This window comes from Aspergillus caelatus (genome assembly GCF_009193585.1).
Source record: "Aspergillus caelatus strain CBS 763.97 unplaced genomic scaffold BDV27scaffold_198, whole genome shotgun sequence".
Classification (NCBI taxonomy): domain Eukaryota; kingdom Fungi; phylum Ascomycota; class Eurotiomycetes; order Eurotiales; family Aspergillaceae; genus Aspergillus; species Aspergillus caelatus.
Window position 1 is genome coordinate 1 of NW_022475461.1, and position 19,674 is coordinate 19,674.

The 19,674-nt window shown below is 49.8% G+C and overlaps 11 protein-coding genes across 11 annotated transcripts; 4 read left to right on the forward strand and 7 right to left on the reverse strand.

Moving 5' to 3' along the window:
• Positions 1–212: 212 nt before the first annotated feature.
• On the reverse strand, positions 213–1,978 carry BDV27DRAFT_167432 (C-type lectin protein; the record flags this gene model as incomplete). Its single annotated transcript, XM_032074481.1, has 6 exons — positions 213–282; positions 336–417; positions 472–683; positions 741–1,353; positions 1,407–1,699; positions 1,746–1,978. 6 exons carry the CDS (start codon positions 1,976–1,978, stop codon positions 213–215), a joined length of 1,503 nt encoding a protein of 500 aa, XP_031923843.1.
• A 1,741-nt stretch (positions 1,979–3,719) lies between these two features.
• BDV27DRAFT_148378 (uncharacterized protein) lies at positions 3,720–4,313 on the forward strand (the record flags this gene model as incomplete). Its single annotated transcript, XM_032070902.1, has 3 exons — positions 3,720–3,982; positions 4,037–4,161; positions 4,240–4,313. The coding sequence occupies 3 exons, from the start codon at positions 3,720–3,722 to the stop codon at positions 4,311–4,313; spliced, it is 462 nt and encodes a 153-aa protein (XP_031923844.1).
• Positions 4,314–4,839: 526 nt separating this feature from the next.
• BDV27DRAFT_148379 (uncharacterized protein) lies at positions 4,840–6,177 on the reverse strand (the record flags this gene model as incomplete). The annotated part of the gene is made up of 2 exons (XM_032070903.1): positions 4,840–5,624; positions 5,694–6,177. 2 exons carry the CDS (start codon positions 6,175–6,177, stop codon positions 4,840–4,842), a joined length of 1,269 nt encoding a protein of 422 aa, XP_031923845.1.
• A 384-nt stretch (positions 6,178–6,561) lies between these two features.
• Positions 6,562–7,740, forward strand: BDV27DRAFT_148380 (mandelate racemase/muconate lactonizing enzyme family protein; the record flags this gene model as incomplete). Its single annotated transcript, XM_032070904.1, has 1 exon — positions 6,562–7,740. One exon carries the CDS (start codon positions 6,562–6,564, stop codon positions 7,738–7,740), a length of 1,179 nt encoding a protein of 392 aa, XP_031923846.1.
• Positions 7,741–7,848: 108 nt separating this feature from the next.
• On the reverse strand, positions 7,849–8,481 carry BDV27DRAFT_161332 (cupin domain-containing protein; the record flags this gene model as incomplete). Its single annotated transcript, XM_032073209.1, has 1 exon — positions 7,849–8,481. One exon carries the CDS (start codon positions 8,479–8,481, stop codon positions 7,849–7,851), a length of 633 nt encoding a protein of 210 aa, XP_031923847.1.
• A 258-nt stretch (positions 8,482–8,739) lies between these two features.
• BDV27DRAFT_161333 (Alpha/Beta hydrolase protein) lies at positions 8,740–10,648 on the reverse strand (the record flags this gene model as incomplete). The annotated part of the gene is made up of 3 exons (XM_032073210.1): positions 8,740–8,830; positions 8,892–10,391; positions 10,455–10,648. The coding sequence occupies 3 exons, from the start codon at positions 10,646–10,648 to the stop codon at positions 8,740–8,742; spliced, it is 1,785 nt and encodes a 594-aa protein (XP_031923848.1).
• A 220-nt stretch (positions 10,649–10,868) lies between these two features.
• BDV27DRAFT_161334 (ketopantoate reductase family protein) lies at positions 10,869–11,855 on the reverse strand (the record flags this gene model as incomplete). The annotated part of the gene is made up of 1 exon (XM_032073211.1): positions 10,869–11,855. One exon carries the CDS (start codon positions 11,853–11,855, stop codon positions 10,869–10,871), a length of 987 nt encoding a protein of 328 aa, XP_031923849.1.
• Positions 11,856–12,418: 563 nt separating this feature from the next.
• Positions 12,419–13,513, reverse strand: BDV27DRAFT_148383 (DODA-type extradiol aromatic ring-opening family dioxygenase; the record flags this gene model as incomplete). Its single annotated transcript, XM_032070905.1, has 4 exons — positions 12,419–12,478; positions 12,535–13,203; positions 13,287–13,423; positions 13,486–13,513. 4 exons carry the CDS (start codon positions 13,511–13,513, stop codon positions 12,419–12,421), a joined length of 894 nt encoding a protein of 297 aa, XP_031923850.1.
• A 675-nt stretch (positions 13,514–14,188) lies between these two features.
• On the reverse strand, positions 14,189–14,641 carry BDV27DRAFT_161336 (uncharacterized protein; the record flags this gene model as incomplete). Its single annotated transcript, XM_032073212.1, has 2 exons — positions 14,189–14,275; positions 14,342–14,641. The coding sequence occupies 2 exons, from the start codon at positions 14,639–14,641 to the stop codon at positions 14,189–14,191; spliced, it is 387 nt and encodes a 128-aa protein (XP_031923851.1).
• Positions 14,642–14,944: 303 nt separating this feature from the next.
• On the forward strand, positions 14,945–16,534 carry BDV27DRAFT_161337 (Aldehyde/histidinol dehydrogenase; the record flags this gene model as incomplete). The annotated part of the gene is made up of 4 exons (XM_032073213.1): positions 14,945–15,343; positions 15,397–15,875; positions 15,927–16,138; positions 16,197–16,534. 4 exons carry the CDS (start codon positions 14,945–14,947, stop codon positions 16,532–16,534), a joined length of 1,428 nt encoding a protein of 475 aa, XP_031923852.1.
• Positions 16,535–16,951: 417 nt separating this feature from the next.
• On the forward strand, positions 16,952–19,498 carry BDV27DRAFT_148384 (uncharacterized protein; the record flags this gene model as incomplete). The annotated part of the gene is made up of 3 exons (XM_032070906.1): positions 16,952–17,321; positions 17,466–18,184; positions 18,245–19,498. 3 exons carry the CDS (start codon positions 16,952–16,954, stop codon positions 19,496–19,498), a joined length of 2,343 nt encoding a protein of 780 aa, XP_031923853.1.
• Between the last annotated feature and the right edge of the window lie 176 nt (positions 19,499–19,674).

Sequence of the window (19,674 nt, forward strand, 5' to 3'; positions counted from 1 at the left end):
CCCCCCCCCCGCTTCTCCTAATTTTGGGCGAATGGAATTAATAGAGTGGTAGACAATGATCGTCATTCATACTCCCTCCGCCACCTTCGTCGGTCTCCCAGTTTGTTCCGAAAATACAGCAACCCCACACTCAATATGTACATAACAATCCCTGCTCCATCCCCATGATTATTAACAGCCTATGGTCTGTTCTTGACCATACGGCAGGAGACTCATAGAGTATCACGAACTAAACGGATGCCGATCCAAGGATATGGGTAACCTTTCTGCCACCAATTGAGACTGCTTGAGTGTAAGTAAAAAGCGCAGATGGTTACGAAGGCAAGTACACATACAAAGTCTTCTTCCCAGAGATGCGCGGATGCAGCGCCCATGACCCACCGACAACAACAATGTGCTTGCCGTCCATAAAATCGGCTATGATACTGTTAGAAACCAGCAGATTACACAAGGGAAATAACGAGGACTGACCACTATAGCCGGGATAGATATCCATTGGTTTGAATTTCGGCTGAGGCTCAAAGAATGAGCTTGTCCACTCGTAAGCGCCGCCCAAGTCGCCCTGACCTGAAAGCCTGTCGCCGTTTTGCGTGACGGGGGTTGGATGGAGATTTTGAAAGCCAACATTGCATGCTGTTAGGTCTGTGTAAATATCATCCCGAGTCGACTTGGATACTGTTTCCCTAGTTTGGTGTTTATGTTAGCACTGTATGTGGCATACGGAAGACGTCTAGTCTTACTTCTGGGTTTTCTCGGCCTTTTCTTCTTCAACTTGCCGGTGAATACTGCGTGCTTCGTGCAAGGTAGGGAGCCGTGTGCCTGCCCATTCCGCATATCCCACTGCTTCGTTATACGATGTGTAGACCGGCCAATCGAGCGCAAGCCGAAGAGGAAGAGGGCCATATACGGTCTTCACCGTGAGGCTGTTGACAAATTCTTCAACATTGGGTTCTCCAAGAGGGTTGCTCGCAACGTTTCTGTCGGGAACTCCAGGCGACCCGGTTGACCACGTCACCGGCAGGCAATCTTTCCGGGACGTTTTAACAAGGTACGTAGCATAGTCCAGGATAGACACAGGCCGTGCCTGTGCCTCGAATCCTTTAACAGATACCTCATATGGGTTGCGCTCATTATCCCATGCGAAGAAATCGTCTGGACTGAGGGCACTATCGTCATCTGTATCTTCGATGCCAATTGTAAATGTTCGGGGCTTAATGCCGAACCATTGATTCTCTACTCGATCTCGCACCGCCTGTTCAGCCATGCGGATGAAATCCGGTCTGGGAATTCCAGGAGGTGGCCGAATATTCGGACTCATAAGAGTCATCCATAGAAATGTTTCTAGGTGGAGCCCTGATGAGAGTCAGTGGAACTGGACTGAATTATGTTTCTGTTATCATTTATACCTTCGTGTTCAAAACCAATCCAAAGCGCTCGACCAATCGATCTATCTTGCCAAGGTTTCTGTGTCTGGTAAAGTGTTGTAATTCTGGCGCAGACCTTTTCCCGGAAGTCCAAGATGTCGCTCAATTCTGGCCATGTATTTGGAATCTCACTATGATCGTGACAGTTGGAAGGGTTATCCACGTCGGGGTCTATTCCCCTTTCAAAAATCTGTTGATAATACTTCGGTTCGGTCGGGGGAGTTTTGGTCGCTCGTGCTAAATGGATATCCTCACTGGGGTTGTCAGAACCTTTTCTCCCGGCAAGCTCAGTGAAGAGATAGAAGGTGTATGTATACTCACAAAGTGGGTATATGACCAAGGTAGAAAATAAGTGGATTTCGCAATGCAATAGGTTGTTCATGCAAGGCCTCTTTTGGGAACATTTTCAACGTTACGAGATCCCATGCTGCCCAGAGTTTCCGCCATTCTTCAAGGGTTGGGACGGCCCCTGGCGCATAGTCTTTTGGCTTGAGTGGAAAAGCATACTGTGAAATCTCCGTGGAATTCGGAGTGTCGGGATAGCTCGCACCCATGGCTTATATTGAAGCCCACAGCACCGCCGGAATGTGATGGTCTAGCTCAGGACAGTAATAATTTGGAATGTAGCATCAGGGTGTATGTTTCATATATAATGAACACAGCAGGAGAAAGTGCTGACATTGCGGAGGGTTTATGTATATATATATTCTCTTTTTCTCAGAGAAAGCCAGTCGCTACCATAACTTGCTCCTCTCACCGAAAATTTCTAGGACTAGAATGGGTTCGGCTAAAAAGCATCGATCGACGATCAGCAAGTACGGAGTAGATCGCGGAGAGAGCGATCAAATAGAGGATGAGTATTGCTTCCCAAGATTGCCGAGAGTGGGTACACTACAGCAACCTATCGAATAGCCAGTGGAGTCAGCTGAAATATCCACAAGGTGGCTGGCTGTGATGGAAGATACTAAAGTGTGTTCCCTGAACGCCTAAAGAATGTATCTTCAGCTGTTATAATTGGGTCTTATTTGCACCTACTAGGACCCATTCAGGCCCGCCCTACAGGTTTTCAGTTGCATCAAGAGCAGAACCGTCGTGTAGACGCACTACTATATCTGCATGGTATGAGTCGATCCACGTACTCGATCGATTGTGGGGAAAATACGGCTTGGCGTCCCCGGAATGCTGAAAAACATGATGATGTTGCTGAATCAAGGACAACACAAGGCTTGGCCTTCTTTGAAATGCACTTAACATGCATATTAAATACTTTCAGTCCGCTCCTTCTTTTTTCTCGGACTTCTCCATTTTGAAGGTTCTGCTAAGAAGTAACTGTGACATGCTCCCCAGATTGAGTTCAGCGACGTGTCACGCCTGAGCTCTATCCGCGTTTTGAGGGCAAAGCTGGCGCCTTTGTTTCAGAAAACAAAGAGGTGGGACTACAACACTAGGATAGAAGTCTCTGTTTTCGGTCCTGGAATTCAGAATTCTGTTACCATGTGAAAAGTGTGATGCTGCCAAAGCGTATGTTGGTATGAGGATAGACTAGTTCGCGTAAGGATCGGACGATTGACTGTTGTGGGGACAGTGACACTCCCTGGGTGTATATTATCTGCGCTTGGCTTATCGTATAAGGATATACCTGTCTTTGTTTATACCGTCTGAAAATGTAATGGTGCCTTTCCTCCATCTCGGCTCTGTCTATCCTAGACAATTCCAAGGAACTCAGCCCGGTAAGGCTGGAGGCCTGGAATCCGGATAGCATTGTGGGTAGGCCCGGAAGTTTTGGGGATACATTCCAAGGGCGGGGCGATATGAAGGAAACCTAGAGTCCTACGAGCCCCATTTAATGGAAATGAGCCCTAATGTCCCTACTAAATGGGCCTGAACTTAAACCACTCCGTGGTAGGTACTTATAGCTCAGTGTGGAGATACTTGATTAAATGCCCTACCTATGCAATATTGTCCAATAGCAGCTCCCACTGAGACCTTTGAGAGCTACACATAAGGAAAAGTGGAACTTTGCAGTGGCGAGACCCAGCGGGTATATAGCTAGAACCCTATCCGGGCTAACAAAGACGGGGCAACAGGGCACTGTGCCGCGATCCTTTCAAGCCGTGCCGATGATCTTATACCTCCCTATATGTCTCCGCTTCCTGGGTTGAGATATGGAAATACAGACCCTGGTCTACTGGTAACGATAAACATAAAAGGATAGCAAAATCCTGGATCATCGAATTCCTGCTGTATCACTGAACAGAATAACCCCAGGCTCAAACCGCTCGCAAATCCTGCAAAATGAAGCTACTCTACACCATTTCTCTTCTCGCTGTCGGCTCCATTGCAGCAGCAGAAGATAAAACCAACGCGACATCTCAAAGCACAACCGAGGCTTCAAAGGGCCTGGCAAACTGCCATATTCCCGAACTGAGGAAAGGGCATGTTCTCAGGGCTTCGTGCTTTGCCGATGGGGCCAAGCAAGAACTTGTCCATAGCGAGTTGGACTTGAATCACTGTTTCGGCGCAAGCCTTTTGAAGGGTGAATTGACCGCGGAGCCTGAGTATGTGTTACTTCTTGCTTAAATAAGCTTCTTATACTGATGACTGATATACAGTGGACATTTCAGCAGAAAGTGCGTGAAATGTAAGTTAGGGGGGGAAGCTCGTGGTACTGGAACCCACGTGGGGGCATGGTCACTGTACTGCCACTGTGTTGCTCCTAAAGCCGAAATTCAGTTGGGTAAGTTTATCCTGACAGTATCTTTTCTGCAACTGCCTGTATCGATCTATTTGGTGTCTTGTGCTAATTTGTCAATAGAACCTACCGTCTGGATGAACAAGCAGGGTCTTCTTGAGTGCCACGGCCATGTTGGAAAGCCAATGAGCTTGTAAGCCCTTGATGTGGAGTGGATACTGCCACTGGGCGTCGCAGACCGGGAGGCTTCTCATGTTTCACCTTTAAAGAGGGTTAATGTCTTGGCCCGATAGACATGTCGTTGCATTGTGGTGAGGGAGCATCCCCGTTGCGCAATACACACTGAGCTGCGCAGCAGTCTATATCAATTTTAATTGTACGGAGGATTTAGATTACTAAATAATGAGCTACTGGTTCATCATCAAAAGCTTCACTAGGACAGCCGTGAATGTTTTAGTAGTTGTAGTAGCGAAGGACAACACTAATACTATAGAGCATCGGCGATTTCTATTATGCTTTGGTAAAGTCTAGACCTGTCGACATGCCTGATTACAGTTATAGTCAAACGTACAATCTTTACTAACTAGTTTGATCTCTCAGCGGTTGCATCTAGCCCTTACTCTTTTACTGATTCGGATTTCGGAGAGAGGTCAGCCTTTAAAGGTTCACGTTTTTGTATTTAGGACTCATATTTCTTTTTCCTCTAAGTCCAATGGCGCTTATCTATAACTTCCCGTCCGGGTATTGGTGGGTGGGAATCATTTCTTCACCCGCATTTAGTCGCCTTAGACACTCCAGGATACCTGGGTATGTATAGTTATAGTCCGTGTACATCCAAAGATCCTGTGCAGAAGCCTTCTGGTGTGCCTGGCGGGTGTAATTCTGAATCTTCGATGCGCGTGGGCGTCGCACCCGATCAAAGTCCTTGAGCAAGTCAGGAATCCCCTCCCGCGAAACATTCGGTTGATTGAAGAGACGGAAGCCCTCCGCATCTTCAATCGCCTGGTTACATCCTTGACCCTGATGCGGCGTCATGGAATGTGCTGCATCTCCAACGAGGACTACTCGCCCGCGCCGGTATGTAGGTAGAGGATCTTGGTCCCGAAGCTGCCATACTTTGATATTCTCCGCAAGACTGAGCACATTTCGAACGCTAGGCGAGAAGTCCCCGAAGCATCGCAGCAGGTCTTCTCTAGAGCCTTCCGCAGACCAAGACTCCGTTGTAGCCGTCTGGAGAATCGTATCCGGTGTGATACAACCCACGTTCAGCAGTGCGTACTTCCGACACGGGTACATGATGACGGATCGACTGGAGCCATCCATGCTCAGGTGTATCTCCAAAGCACCAGGGTTAGCTGGATCCATCACGCGCAAGCCAGGCTGCTGCTCATCCAAGATCTCCCTAGGAATCGTGAACCTGAATGCTGAAGAGCCCGATGGACGAGCAGTCCGGAAAACTTCCTCTGCGACCACCAACGGTCGCACAATGGATTTAATACCATCAGCCCCTGCCGTAATTGTCGTTAACATCAGAAGGCGAAACTATATATGGGCTTCAAGGTAATATGGGATCTCACCGACGACCAAATCCGACTCCAGCTTCAGTCCACTGGAAAGAAATACATCACCGGACTCAACGTCCACGCTTACCACCTCTTGCCCCCACAGGATCTTTGCGGGCTCGCCAGAAATACCCAAATCGGCTGACGGGCACTCTGCTAGCCTCAGAAACTCGTTCCAGAGGTCTGCGCGATGTTGGAAGAGCCACTCTGCACCATATATTTCTTTGAGATGCGCCATACTTTCCGCACCCAGCAGTTTCCCATCTTTGTTTAGTGTCCGCGTCTCGCCGCATCCCACAGACTGACATCGAGTCTGGTTGAACCCAAGCTGTTCGATGATGCGCACCCCGTTTGGGCCGAGGTTAATGGCGGCGCCGACCTCATGTCCACCATGGAATTTCTCAACTAAGGTGACAGTGTGCCTCTCGCGCAAAACTCGTGCCACTAGAAGTCCGGCCAGCCCGGCGCCCACGATGGTGATTTTCAGCGGCTGATCCATATTTTTCAAGAGATTCCAGGTGGTAGGTAGGGAGAAGATGGGACGGGGTTCCTCGATAATGATGAAAAGTACAGTTTATAAAAAGGCCCAGTAGCAACTAGAGGTAGACGACAATCTAATGAATATTATGCAGGGTATTGTGTGGGGACCAGTGGTTGTGAATCGTTAGTGGCAGTTTGTCCTCACCACATCCCGAGCATTTGCCCACATACCCGAAAGCATCGGGAAATGGGGTTTGGAGTCAAGAGTCTAACCATGGTGTGCTCAATTGACGCAAGAAACACGAGTACAAATTGAAGGCTTACGCAACGCGACTTCATTAATTGGTGTTTCCTTTCGTTACCAACGCTATCCTCCGCCTTCACGTCGTGCTTTGGTTTCTCGATGGCTCAACAACAACATCTTATTCGCTCCGTCGAGCCGCTGCATATCGGCCAATTCTTGATTGTACGCGTAGAAATCGACCACGGAGTTGTGGGATATGGCGAGTGTGGCGTCTGGGGCCATATCGAAGCAGCCGCTACAGCAGTCCGTCACTTCGCGGGTTACCTGGTTAACAAGCCTGCATTCGCTATTGAGCACCACTGGAATGTCATGCACCGGTATAGCTACTTCCAAGGAATGGCCATTAATGGTGCTATCTCGGGAATTGATATCGCGCTCTGGGATATCAAGGGCAAGGTTCTGCAGGTCCCCATCTACGAGCTGCTGGGCGGATCCTGCCGCTCCAAGGCCAGAGTCTACGGCCATATATATGAAAAAGACATCGAAGGCGTGCTGAAGGAGTGCAAACGGAAGATGAAATTAGGATACACAGCCTTCGGACATATCAACCCGTTCTTGGACGAAGGGAACGACGTGTCGTATTTCAAGACGCACGTGAAAAAGATGGAAGACGCTGCCGATAATGTCCGTCGGATGCGCGCAGTCGTAGGGGACAAGGTCGATCTCCTGATTGAGCTCCACCGTCGTCTGACTCCGGCCGAAGCGATCACTTTCTGCGCCATGATCGAAGACTGCCGTCCAATGTACGTGGAGGACCCCGTGCGGCCGGAGAACGTGGATGCGATGGCCCGCGTCGCAGATAGAATCCCTGTTCCCATCGCTACCGGCGAGCGGTATTCGACCATCTATGAGTTCCAGGCGGCGTTGTCCCGCAACGCGTTGGAGTACGTACGAGTTGATGTCGCCTTGTGTGGGGGAATTACAGGCGCGAAGAAAGTGGCCGCCATGGCAGAGGCTCATAATGTCCAGGTTGTACCACATAACCCTCTGTCGCCCATTGGACTGGCCGCTTGTTTGCAGTTGGACGCCGCTATCCCGAACTTTGCCATCCAAGAGTATTCAACCGGGTTTGAGAATGGAATCTTCATGTCCACCACTGAGCACCTGGGCAGCAATATCGTGGACTGGGTGCCTCCCGTGGTCGATGGGTTTGTAGATATCCCAACTGGTCCTGGCCTGGGAGTGAATTTGGTGCCGGATGCACAGAATATTCGGCCTCCATTCACGCAGCCCATTGCCATGCGGCCTCATCTAGATGGGTTTGTGGTGGACCAATAAGTCCAGCTGCAGCTTTGCTTAAATTCCGATCTATATTTAAGTAGACTAGAGTAAAATACTAAGCTTCTCCTCCCCTCGCAATGGTTTCAAGACAAATAACCCCTCTCTCTAAGTACTCTTAGCAACACCCATTCCATCGACCGATTCCGTCAGCTGTTCTCCCCCTTCTACCTGCAGGGGTAAGATCGGCAACAACACGTAAAGCATCCTAGCCCAACCCGCCCGTTCCTGTCCATTCTCATCTACCGTCCGAGTCGCATTCTTCCAGGCGTGGTTTGTCCCGCGCTGGATCGCCAGATCCCCTCTCTTGAGCCGTCTAGTCTCCCCGCTGTCCAGGATCAATTCCACCTCTCCCTCCAAAACTACCCCGTAGTCAATGGAGACGGTGCGATGCATGGCACTGGCAACATCCGGTCCAATATCCACGATGCGACATACGGAGCCTGTCGAAATGGCCAGCCCGGGGCTATGCTCTAGGTAGTGCTGATAGGCCGTGAGGTCGCGGTCGGAGTTGAGGTCCAAAGGAAAGGTGTCCGTGGCGTAGGCGAGCGTGAACAAAGCCCCCGGGACCGTGGTTCGGGATACTTGGTCCGGGAAGGCGGAGGAGAAGACGGCAGTGCCGTTGGCATCGTGAGTGGTGATGAACCGGGTGATCTCAGGGAGTTGTTGCGGATCAGTAGCTGGAGTAGTAGGCGCTGGCGCTGAAGTGGACACTTCGGTGGGAGAGTTGTGGTGACTCATTTTCTTTCCTGAATTTCTGGGTCCTACAAAAGATATAGTTCTCGTTTCTCCTTTCGAAAAGCTTGCTTGTGTCTTCAAATATTGTGTGGTGGGTATTTAATCATCTTTATATGTCCTTATAGAGTCTCATCGGGATGTGGGGGTTTTGAATGATTTTTAATTCTAAGATAGAGGGAAATATAGCACATCGGGGCGCAGATACAGGCCCTAAGGTTTGCATTGTGGCGAAAATGACCTAGAACCGGGAATAAGAGTGCTTCATGCCTGTGGAATAACCGGCAAGACGACATAGTTCAAATGGTCTGGTCCAAAGTGGATATGGTTCGTACCTCCGAATCTCTCATGGGACCTTCAGATATATTGTGGTTAGAGAAGGGAGAAAGGAGCAAGGCTGATGAGAACAACTATACCTTTCGGAAGATTCATGGCTGAAGATGCCCACCCCTTGAGTGTCTCCGCCACTAATTTCAAAGGACAATTTCTCCCCAGGACTGAGGATCAGGTTGGTTGGCCATATTTCGACATCTACGCCGTAGATTTCGCCTGGGATGACGGGCTGCACATCGGTTGAAAAGTAGTCACGGTAAGGATGATACTCACGATGATGGGGATGTTGCTTGTTGATCTTGCGGAGGCTGACGCGCTGCCAGCCTTTGCTGACGGGGACGGGATTACCGATGGATCCAGTGTAGAAGATCTCTTGGCCATCCGCCGCCCAGTGTCGAATCGTCAGGAATATATCGATGTCCTTCGGCACAGGACCTCCCAAATCTGGGGTTACTGAGACATGAACCCGGGCCACGATGTGGCCGGTAATTTCCAGCTCTTGCGTTGCGGGAGCAGTCTCAAATCGAATATACTCGTTGTCATCTGGGACGGTTAGAGCGCGATAGGAGAGTCTAGTGTGATAACTGGGGCATGGTGGCTCGTTCGGGGTCCACGTTTTCTGCGGAGTCAAGTAATACTTGGTGTAGACAGTGCGTGCCAACGGCCACTCATTTTCAGCCCGCCGGGAATATACTTGTCCTGTGGCTGCGGGAATAGAGTCATACTGGATCACTCCCTTCCGGAGGATGAGGTCAACCTTGGGCATATTTCCCGCTTTCCAACCTGCATAGTCATCATCTTTGAGGAAGGCACTCAGGAAGCTCTTCTGGATTTCAACCTCTTCACTGGAGTAGAAAGGCAGATCATGGCGACCCACAACCATTCGCAGGAACTTGTACTGAGAGCCTGCATGGAGATAGCCCTCGATATTGCCACGCAGATGAACCACAATGTTGCCCCAGTTGCCGACAGAAAGCAGGGGTACCTCAATATCCTGGAGACAGTAGTCACGAGAGGCATAGTACTCATCGTCGCGGAAGAAGTGCTGCGCGTTGTCCACTGCTTGATTACGTAGGTTGGCCTGGAGCTCTTCCTCGTTCAGATCACCCTCGATTGTATCGGGGCCCCAATTCTTTGCTGCCTTGCCAGGAAGACCGTAAAGGTTTGACTTTACCTGACGGTCCATCCAAAACTTCAAGAAGGGGGCTGTGAGGATTCCACCATGGCGGCAACGATCCCTGTAATAATCCGCCATTCCTTCATAAGGAATAATCGCAGCCAGACCCCGTGGCCGCCTGGCAGCAACCCGCCATTGAGTACCTGCAAAGTAGCTAATACCGAGCAACCCGACCTTCCCAGTTGACCATGGCTGATCCGCCGCCCATTCAATAACCTCCTGGAACGCCTCGCTGGTAGACTTGGACATCGTGTCGCAGACTCCAGGCGACTGGCCAATCCCAACCTCATCGGCCCGGACAATCGAATATCCCTCCTTTGTCCAGAATGCTGGATCGGGTACCTCGAAGGCCGAGTGCTCTGATTTATGTTCAGGGTTCAGGTCATGGAACGAATGCGGAAGGAAACTATACGCGGAGGTTAGCTTCTGAGGTCCTTACCTTGGGATTGCCTTGGCTAGAGTCTCTTACTTCTTGTAAGGGATATCCTTTCCATACGGCCCATAGGTGATGAGCACAGGGCACCTGGAGACAGTTTTAGGGCGGTAGACATTGAGGCGAACCAGTCCTGGTCCACTTTGAAGCTTCACCGTATGATTTTCCTCGTAGATATACGGGAAGCTGTCGGTATCCACCTTGAGTAAATCTAGGATTGTGTTAGGCATCGTGGGAAGTAGTTAATCCGTAAATTGCTCTTGACGCCGAGTAACAAATACTATGGGTTCCTTGTTGGGTATTCCTATACCTATATATCTTTACGGGAAGAGGGCACCCCCTTCGGCATGTGGGCAGCCCCCGCCCAGCACAACGAAACGTGGTGCTGATTGTGGTACACACATTAATCTATTCTCTGTTTAAGCTTATCACCTATGTATCCATGGCTAACTACTGGCTATTGGTCTCTCTCTGGCTCCAACTGAGACCAGAACTGAGGGCATACAGACACTCCAACCGTGGAATGGAGACCCCATGCTCTCTCCCCAAGTAGACCAGTTCTCCCACAATTGCATCCACCTCCATAGGCTTATTCGACCTCACATCCGCTAACATACTCGGTTCAACTCCGGGCCACTCTCTAGCAGAGCTCCGGTCCATTTGCATCGCCACATCCTCCAGTCCGATCTCGGATCCATAGCCCGCGGCAACCGCTACATCCACCACTTCCTCCATGACGCTCCGAACCATATTCGTTGCGACAGGTGACGCTTTAAGAAACTCGAGGTCACGGCACCGCGAAAGGGCACAGATGGTATTCCACGAGGCATTTCCGATCAATTTCCTCCACCTCGCTACTTGAACATCTGGGTAAACCTCCACTGTAGCCCCACCCGTCTTCATAAGAGCGGCCAGCTTCACAGCTGCGTGGTGATGGGATTCCGGAACCCCGCCTGCTGGGAATGTACCAAGTTGTAAGCGTTCTACCTCCGTGTGGTGAACGACGCCCGGTGCGGTTTGCGTAGTTGGCAAGTATGCGACGCACGAGATGATCGGGTTGTGTGGGAACCGTTCACTATACTGCCGCTCTATCCCAATCCCGTTTTGGATGAGAACAATCGTCGTAGATAGTGACACTAGAGGAGCTATCAGAGCCGGGACAGAGCCGTCGGTAGTCTGTCGGGGAAAGGCTTTTGTCGTCACTAGGATATAGTCGTAAGGCGCTTCTTCAGAGTTGGAGACGTTTTGCACTGATGGATAGAGTTTTGGATAGAACGTCTCACTGCTGAAGATGGTCGAGTGAACGGTGAACCCGTTCGCCTTTGCCGCTATGTAGTTGGATCGGCAGATGCAGGATAGATCCACGCCCGAGCGAGTGAGGATCATGGAGTAGACAATGCCGATACTTCCAGTTCCAAACACGAGGACGCGAACCATCTTTGGAGTATGTGTTTCAGCCATTCTTTCGCGATTAGAATCGATGGGTGCACCTAAGAGCAGGCGCGAGGAGAAGGGGAGAAATAGTATTACATTAACCATGATCATTTCTAGCCTGAATTATTTTAACTCTGAAATAAAAACACTGCTCGGGTGTGACGCATCCCGCCACATTGCCGAGCTGCCCGAATCTACATTAAGTGTGCCATACGTGGCCGTGACAAAGCTTTGAGGATAATGGCTTCACTCATAGAGCTTATTGTAACCAAAGTCACAAATAATACTTGAGATATACAGCCTACTACGTAGTGTGGAATCCATACGAGTTACTATAGACTTATATACTAACCTCAGGCCCTGATTTTTGAAAATATTTCCGGTAGTTGTACTACGTAAGGGCTTCATGCTATTCCATCTCTTTGTATAATATTACTCATAAGTAGGAATCACTCGATAGGTTGATTAAGAATGATCTGTTCAGATATATTGACCTGATACATGGACTATTTTCAAGGCTGCGGCCTCAGCTAGTTATTGAAACAGAAAGTGTAAACTGGCTACGCCTAATCTAACCACTCCTCTGGCCAAGCACCAAGACAAAACTGGGACTCGCATTGGCTCCTCTGTAGCAATGTTAGCGTTCAGGGCTTGTACACGTACAAATGACGACGAGACTTACCAGTTCCCACGCTTCGGCCCCGAGACAGCCTTTGGTACCTTTATCCTCAACTGAAGATACAGCCCCGGCGACAAAGCACCCAGAAACATAGTGCTCATCCGTGCCATGCGCATCTCGGAAGTATGGGTGTTTCATCAGCCTGGTCAAACCTCTTTGCAGTTCCGGCCCTCCTCCGTTCTTGCAAATGATGTCCTCGAGGGACTGACGAAACTCGACTGTCTTGGGCTCCGGCGGCCGCTCCATAGCGAAATTGTCTTTATACTGCAGCATGTATTTCCATTCCGTCAGATACAGGTTATGCACGCCTCCACCCGACCCGATTAGGAGATATCGCTCCTCACGCAGATGACGAAGGGCGGCTCCGATGCGAGCGTGGAAGAATGGGTCCCAGTGGGAGTTCTGGGAGATAATTGTGACCGGGGGACATTTGTCCTTGAACATCCCGATCAGCAGGGGGACCGTGTCGATCATCCAGTTGAAGTTGGGGTCCGGATCTACGTCAAATCCCTTGGCTCGGAGGGCGTCGATGACGCGTTGGCCTGTTGCGAGATCCGGATTCGGCCTAAAGCTTGCCCATAGATCGGGGAGGGTATTGGAGATAGGCATGATGCTTGGGTTAGGATTCATGGCCACATGAATCTTGTCTTCTAGGCTGTTCCAATGAGCGCCCTAGATAATAGTTAGGAAAAGACTGAGAAACGTAATAATGTGTGATTGGGAGAGGAAGGGCGTTTGGGATCATTATTTCTTACCATGATAATTACACCCTTCACTCCGTGGCGCAGTGCATCACGGCCCAATGCCTCCCAGTAATCCCGGGTTCGTGAATCTGTGCCTAGCATCATCGTTGTTCCATGGGAAAGAAAGAGAACGGGTGCCAGATTCGGTGCTGATTTTATGAACAAGTTAGTGTATGAAGACGTAGATATAGAGGCACCTGGATATGCGTACCTTTCGACATGTCGATATTATTTCCCATGTTGAGGTCGAGGACAAGGTAAACAACGTATGCAAACAGTAGCGATATGTAATGTAGTATACAAGCCCTTGTTGTAGAGCGAATGGAGATCAGTCCTTCTTTTCATTGAATATGGTTAGGAGTGTACTATTCCTTAGAAGCTGATTAGGCTCATGGCGGCCTCTGTGCTTCCTCCACATGCCGTACTATGGATGACGCACTGCCCCATAGCTGTAAGCCCCAAGTTCAAGGGGAATACAACACACTTCGGTTGCGGAAGACTTACAACTGGCTCTCAGAGGCACTGGCCCATTACAGCGTGTATCATTACGATCGAGACAAGTTGCGGGATGGCAAATAAAGCTAAGCTGGGTGATCAATGGCAACTTTCATTCACCTTCTCTGTATTTTCTCTGTCTCCTGTAATCTTCATTCCCGAGACTATACCTGTACATTTATTGAACAAATTCTAATCTTATTGCTAAGGCATGGCTACATGCAAGAACGAGCTGACAAGCCTTGAAATGACTAGACCTAGGTACTCTGGGGTCAGCGGTAACATGGTAGTAGACTGCTGAAGACAATATACATGAGCTTTCGATTGAGATTGTGCAATTTTAGCAATTTGACAACGCATTGGTGGGTGAGAAAAGATATCCATCATAAAATATGATAACTGATAGAAACCTCAAAGATTTACCACTCTCCAGCTACCTTGTATAGGAACTTCGCGTCTGGTCCGTATATGTGGTATCCTAACAATCTTGGGACAGCATATGCCCACTAAGCCCAGTCCATATGTGCATCAGTATCCATACGTGTAAATAGTTCCAGCTTTTGAATACTAACCTGAAGGAGCCGGCATCCACTGAACATATTCCAGAGAAAGAGTCTCATGGGCAAGGGCCCACCAATCTCAACCCACTGCCGATGAACCTGCGGGGGCCGATGAGGAGGTACCCGACGATGGTCAGTCAGCCAATGCGGTGGGTTTGTGTTCGGTTCTCTTCCCGTAACAGATGCGTTGGGAGTGAGGTATTCGCTTGTGTGCTCTGTCTCTGCAAGAGTGCTCCGCGACGTGCCTGGTGTCCGGGTTGCTATGGAAAGTATAGACTCGCCTTCGGACAGTGATGTTGTGATTGTCGCCATTTTGCTGATCCCAGTCTCACCTGTCTTACTGGACGACGTGCTGGTAGAGTGGTTGAAGGGGAAGTCTGTCGCTCAAGGCATTTGTATGTATGCGCTCCCGGGTTTCGGGATGTGGGCATACGGAACCTTGACAAGGAAGTAGCGGGATGCCCTTGATCGCTGCAGGTGACCTGTCTCTGGTCCGGTAAAGACCTTATTATTACGTAGGCTTGAATTCCAGATACAATAAAATCCTCTTCTACCTGTCGATGTAATCTATAATCCCCTCTCCCATCGCCCCAACCGGTAACGTGAGTGATAGTCATGGAGTCCACAAGCCTTGATCTGGTCTTAACTACCGCACTGGAAGGTCGAATGAAAGACTTGCGAACACGTCAGCGCATACTCAGAACTCTTCATGCGCAATTGATTGAGAATACGGATGATTTATTAAGAGCTACGGTGGAGGATGATCGAGTCTCTCGCGAAGAAGCCCAGGTTATACTTTCCGCTAGTCTTTCAGAGCTTCGCGCCCACTATGACAAACTCGACCTGAAGGAAGAGTTGGAGGCGGAGTATAGCATCGCAAGAAAGGAATCGTGCTTGAATAAGAGAGTCCCATTTGGCATTGTATACGTGGTTCCCGACGTATATACGGCAGTCTTCAGCATCATTACGGCGCTCTCCGCAGCCATCGCTGCTGGGAATTGTGTTGTGATAGAGGTAAGTTCGTCCTGACGATTGGGTCTGACGGACTAACATGGACGTATGAATAGCTCCAGGATAGTCTCCGTCGCAGTCCAAAAGTACTCCGTCACTGTCTTGCAGATCTGCAGTATAACGATGCCGTATCAACGGTCGCCAAACGACCTGGACCGGAGTTTATGCGCCATTGTCTTCTTGTACACCAAATGCTGGAGAACAATTCAAAGCAATCTGAATGTCTTCACTTGTTAGCCTCGACTCCTCAGAGGACCGTGGCCATTGTGGACCGGACAGCGGATGCAAATGCAGCAGCCAAGGAGATAGTGGCGTCAAGGATCCTATTCCAAGCCCAAGGCCGTTACTCTGTTGACCAGGTTTTTGTGAACGAATACATTATAGAAGCATTTCACATTGCCCTGACGAAAGAGATTGCCACATCTCTCACAATCAAAGACTCGAAGTTGAAAGCCAATGATCCCCGTGGAACAAATCGGGGACCAAAAGTGGCTTCGGAGAAGCCTGGATTACCAGTGCTAGAAATATGTGACAGGTAAAATGATAGCCTTCTTCTCAGGCTGACGACACTTACTCACTCCATCAGGTCCGATCCCCTCCTGCACCGCAGGCAGAAAACACTGGGCGTGATTATCCACAAGATAACTAGCTTGGACGACGCTATCGACACTATCAGTGAGAGCGGTCAACGACTCGGTGCTCTCTATGTCTTTGCAGGCTCCGACGAAGCGAAGTATCTATCCCAATTCATTTCATCGCGAGCAACCTTTGTCAATCACGTCCCCCCGGAACTGCAAAGTACGTGCTTTCTACTTTGATTAAGGCATGATGGTCATCCCCACTCACAGAAATATAGTTGGTCCTGCCTACCCTGAAGGGTTCGAGACGTCCATTGCCCTCAGATACACACGAGAGATGTTTGAGAACCCGCAGCCTGAAAGGGTGGATGATGGCAAGGTTCAACACTCGACGACACTGTGGAATCATATAAAAGATGGCAGATCTCCAGCAATCTTGTCTAAGGCTTGTCGTCCACTGAAACCCACGGGCCAGGGCAAGGCAGGAGCGATGGATTTCTTTTTGCAAGGCATGATATTGAACTTGATCGTGTGCGTCCTGCCCTTGACTGCTTTATCGGTGGTGGCCACAGGCAAGAGTGTTTCACTCCTATACCAGCGGTTCCTCAGCCGTTAATCAAGGTCTGTTACGTATTCGCAGGGTCTGGGTGCCATGTACAACCCATATCTGCTTCTTATCCACACAATGTGATGTCTTCTCAGAAGTGTACAGCCGAAGTCAAGCAGTCCCCAATTCGAACTATCTACATTGGGCGTAGATAATTCTGTTGATTCTATTAGTAAAATAACTTTGCATAGTTTTAGGTTTGGATTCCTCCGTAGCAAGACGCATGGACGCGAGTCGGGAAGTGGAGAGCAGGAGGTCCGAATTCGTTGGCACGACTCCACCTCCACAACGCCAACGAAACCCCACAGAAATTGTGGAGCACAGCAAAGGAGGAGAGTTGCACTTCTGCCCTTGTTGTCTTTGAAGGTGCCTGCGAGCTATACCTCGTCGTCGCTATCTGAATGCTGAAGTCTCATATTTTTGACTATGGCATCATCATCATCACCTGTGAGAAATTGCAAAATAGGGAAACCCGAATCCTACAGCTGTAATATCTGCAGTTCGCAGTTCAGCCGTGGTGACCACCTCGCTCGCCACTACAGATCACACACGAAACAACGACCTTTTGTCTGTCCAGTGTGCTGCAAGGGATTTGCACGTCGCGATCTCATGACAAGGCATAGGGCCAAGCATGTTCATGGCACACAGTCATCAGCTACTGAAGCTTCAACGGATGGATTCAGGTATCGAGTTTCTCAAGCATGCAAACGATGTGCAGCTTCCAAATTAAAATGCACCGACGAGAAGCCATGTCCACGATGTATCAAGAAATCAGTCCCTTGTGAAACAGTAGACAGTATTCCAGTCCCTGGGGCAGCTATCCCTGACGGCATACAGAGTCAAAGCTATCGAACAGGCGCCAAAGAGCCTGGGCATCATGCCCCCGACAATGATAAAGACACGTGCTCGGATGATGATGCTGTTGACGATCAGGTGCCAGCGCCCATACGCCAAGCGGGAGATCAGGCTCCGCTGACGGAACCAATGCTTTTTGACGCACGAGATGCCGATACGCTTTGGACTATGGAGAGCTTTTTTGATATGGGTGATCAGGCCACTGACCCCACCTCGACCGGAGACCTAACTGGCGTGCAGTATATGGATTTTTCCTTTCTAGATGAGATGAATATGGCGAATGAGACGAATATATGGGCTCCCGAGCTACCGAGTAGCACACGCCCTTCTATTATGCCAATCAACTCACAGGCGTACATCACCTCATCTGTGGCTCGGGCGTGGGTACCTCTGCCCACTGAAAATGGGAGTATGGAGCGAGCAAACCTAGCTTTGGCCGGTGATATCCACGAACCACCCACAAAGGGGAATCCTGAGCATGTTTCCCTACAGCTTATCGCTCCTGCTGCTCGAGACCGCATTCTGAATATGGTCTTCACAGCATATCCAGAAAAGACTGGGCAGATCGTTGAAGGATTCCCCTCCGCTGAGATTCTGTCCAGATTGGTGTACAGATATGTAAGCCAACGTAAGGTTAAGCGTATTGATGACTTCATTCATCTTCCTACCTTCGATTGGAAGAGCCGACGCCCAGAGCTCCTTGCCGCTATAATCGCGATGGGGTCAATAGATGGCCCCTCCGCTGCTGTGAGGAAATTCGGATACGCACTGCAGGCGACTGTGCGACGTGCCACCATCCAGAGGGTATATCTACATCAGCAATTCCCGTCTGATTGTTTCATTGCTGACGAGGGGTATCTATAGTACGAGGAAGACCATGCGAAGATGCGAGACATGGACCTCGCCCAGGCATACATGATTCAACAATATATTGGTTTTTTCAGCGGCATATCTCGTAAAATCGGGTTAGCCGAAAGTTGCTCTATGATCACTTCGACTATTATTTCTCAAGCCCGGATGCTCTTGCAGGGCTCCGAAAAGACTGTCGAGGCTGTCCTGGCTACAGACTCTATCGAGCAACTTGATCGTATCTGGCGCCGTTGGTGTCAGCAAGAGTCCATTCGCCGCCTCATCTACTATTCCTACTCGTTGGACTCCCAGGTCTCTATCACCCGCAACCTCAACCCCATCCTCTCATACACTGACATGGATTCGTCCCTCCCGTGCCCCGATGCGCTCTGGCACGCTGACTCGCCAGCCTCCTGGAGACAGGAACTCCTCGAGAAAACAGTAACACAGCCGACATCATTACGGGATTTACTACAGTCACCTCGACTACTCAAGACGTGCGCAGACTGTTTAGATTCACCGTTCGTGCATCTGGTCTACGTGAGTGGACTCTGGTCAATAATACAGGAATATCGTCGGCTTAGCTGCATTGCTAGTAGCTCTAGCACCTGGAACAACCTAGTCCTTATGTCTCGGCACAGTGAACTAAAAGCAATACTGGAGCGATTCGGCAAAGAGAGTATCGCCGTTCGAAGAAAGTCCCCTGAGGTGGATCTGCTCTATAACTTGGTGTCTATGCACCTACATGTTTCCTTCAAGGATCTCCAACCCATGGGCAGCAGCGGAAAGGGCGAAATATGCAACCATGAGGATCCAGCAGTCAGACAGTACGCACTGGCATGGAGAAAAGACGCGGGCTCGTGGTTCACGATCTGGTTCGCTGGACAGGTCGTGCGGGCTGCAAAGGCGTTTCGTCCAAAGACGTTATGTGATGTCTATTCGATTGGGCTTCTGCAGGCCACAGTCGTACTCTGGGTATACGGAAACCTCAGCGACGGCCAGATCACCCCGTCTGCAGCATCTCCGATAATTGAGTTAAATGAGACAGATCCGGCAGGGCTGGAGAACTATCTCTGTTACGGGGAGGGTCAGCCGGGGTTGAATGTTTGGTCGCGAGGGTTTGTTCCGCTATCTAATTCACCATCAATCGTGGAGGCTATTCAAGGTATTATGCAGCGGAACTGGCAGCACGCCTCTTTTCCCTCGGGCACTGATGAAGTCTACCAGGTGCTTAGCGACTTGCAAACGTGCTCCTCGATTCAGGGGTAGGATGTTATTGAATATCGGGATGTACGTGCTGGTCCAATGATCCCAAACATATCCACTCCCAATTTAGGGGCAGTGACCGGAGTTAGGGTTTGTGGCCTAGGCAATACCTAATCATCAACACAGATGGAGCCAGGGGAGTAATGATGGGTCTACATGCCATCCTCGTCATACACAAA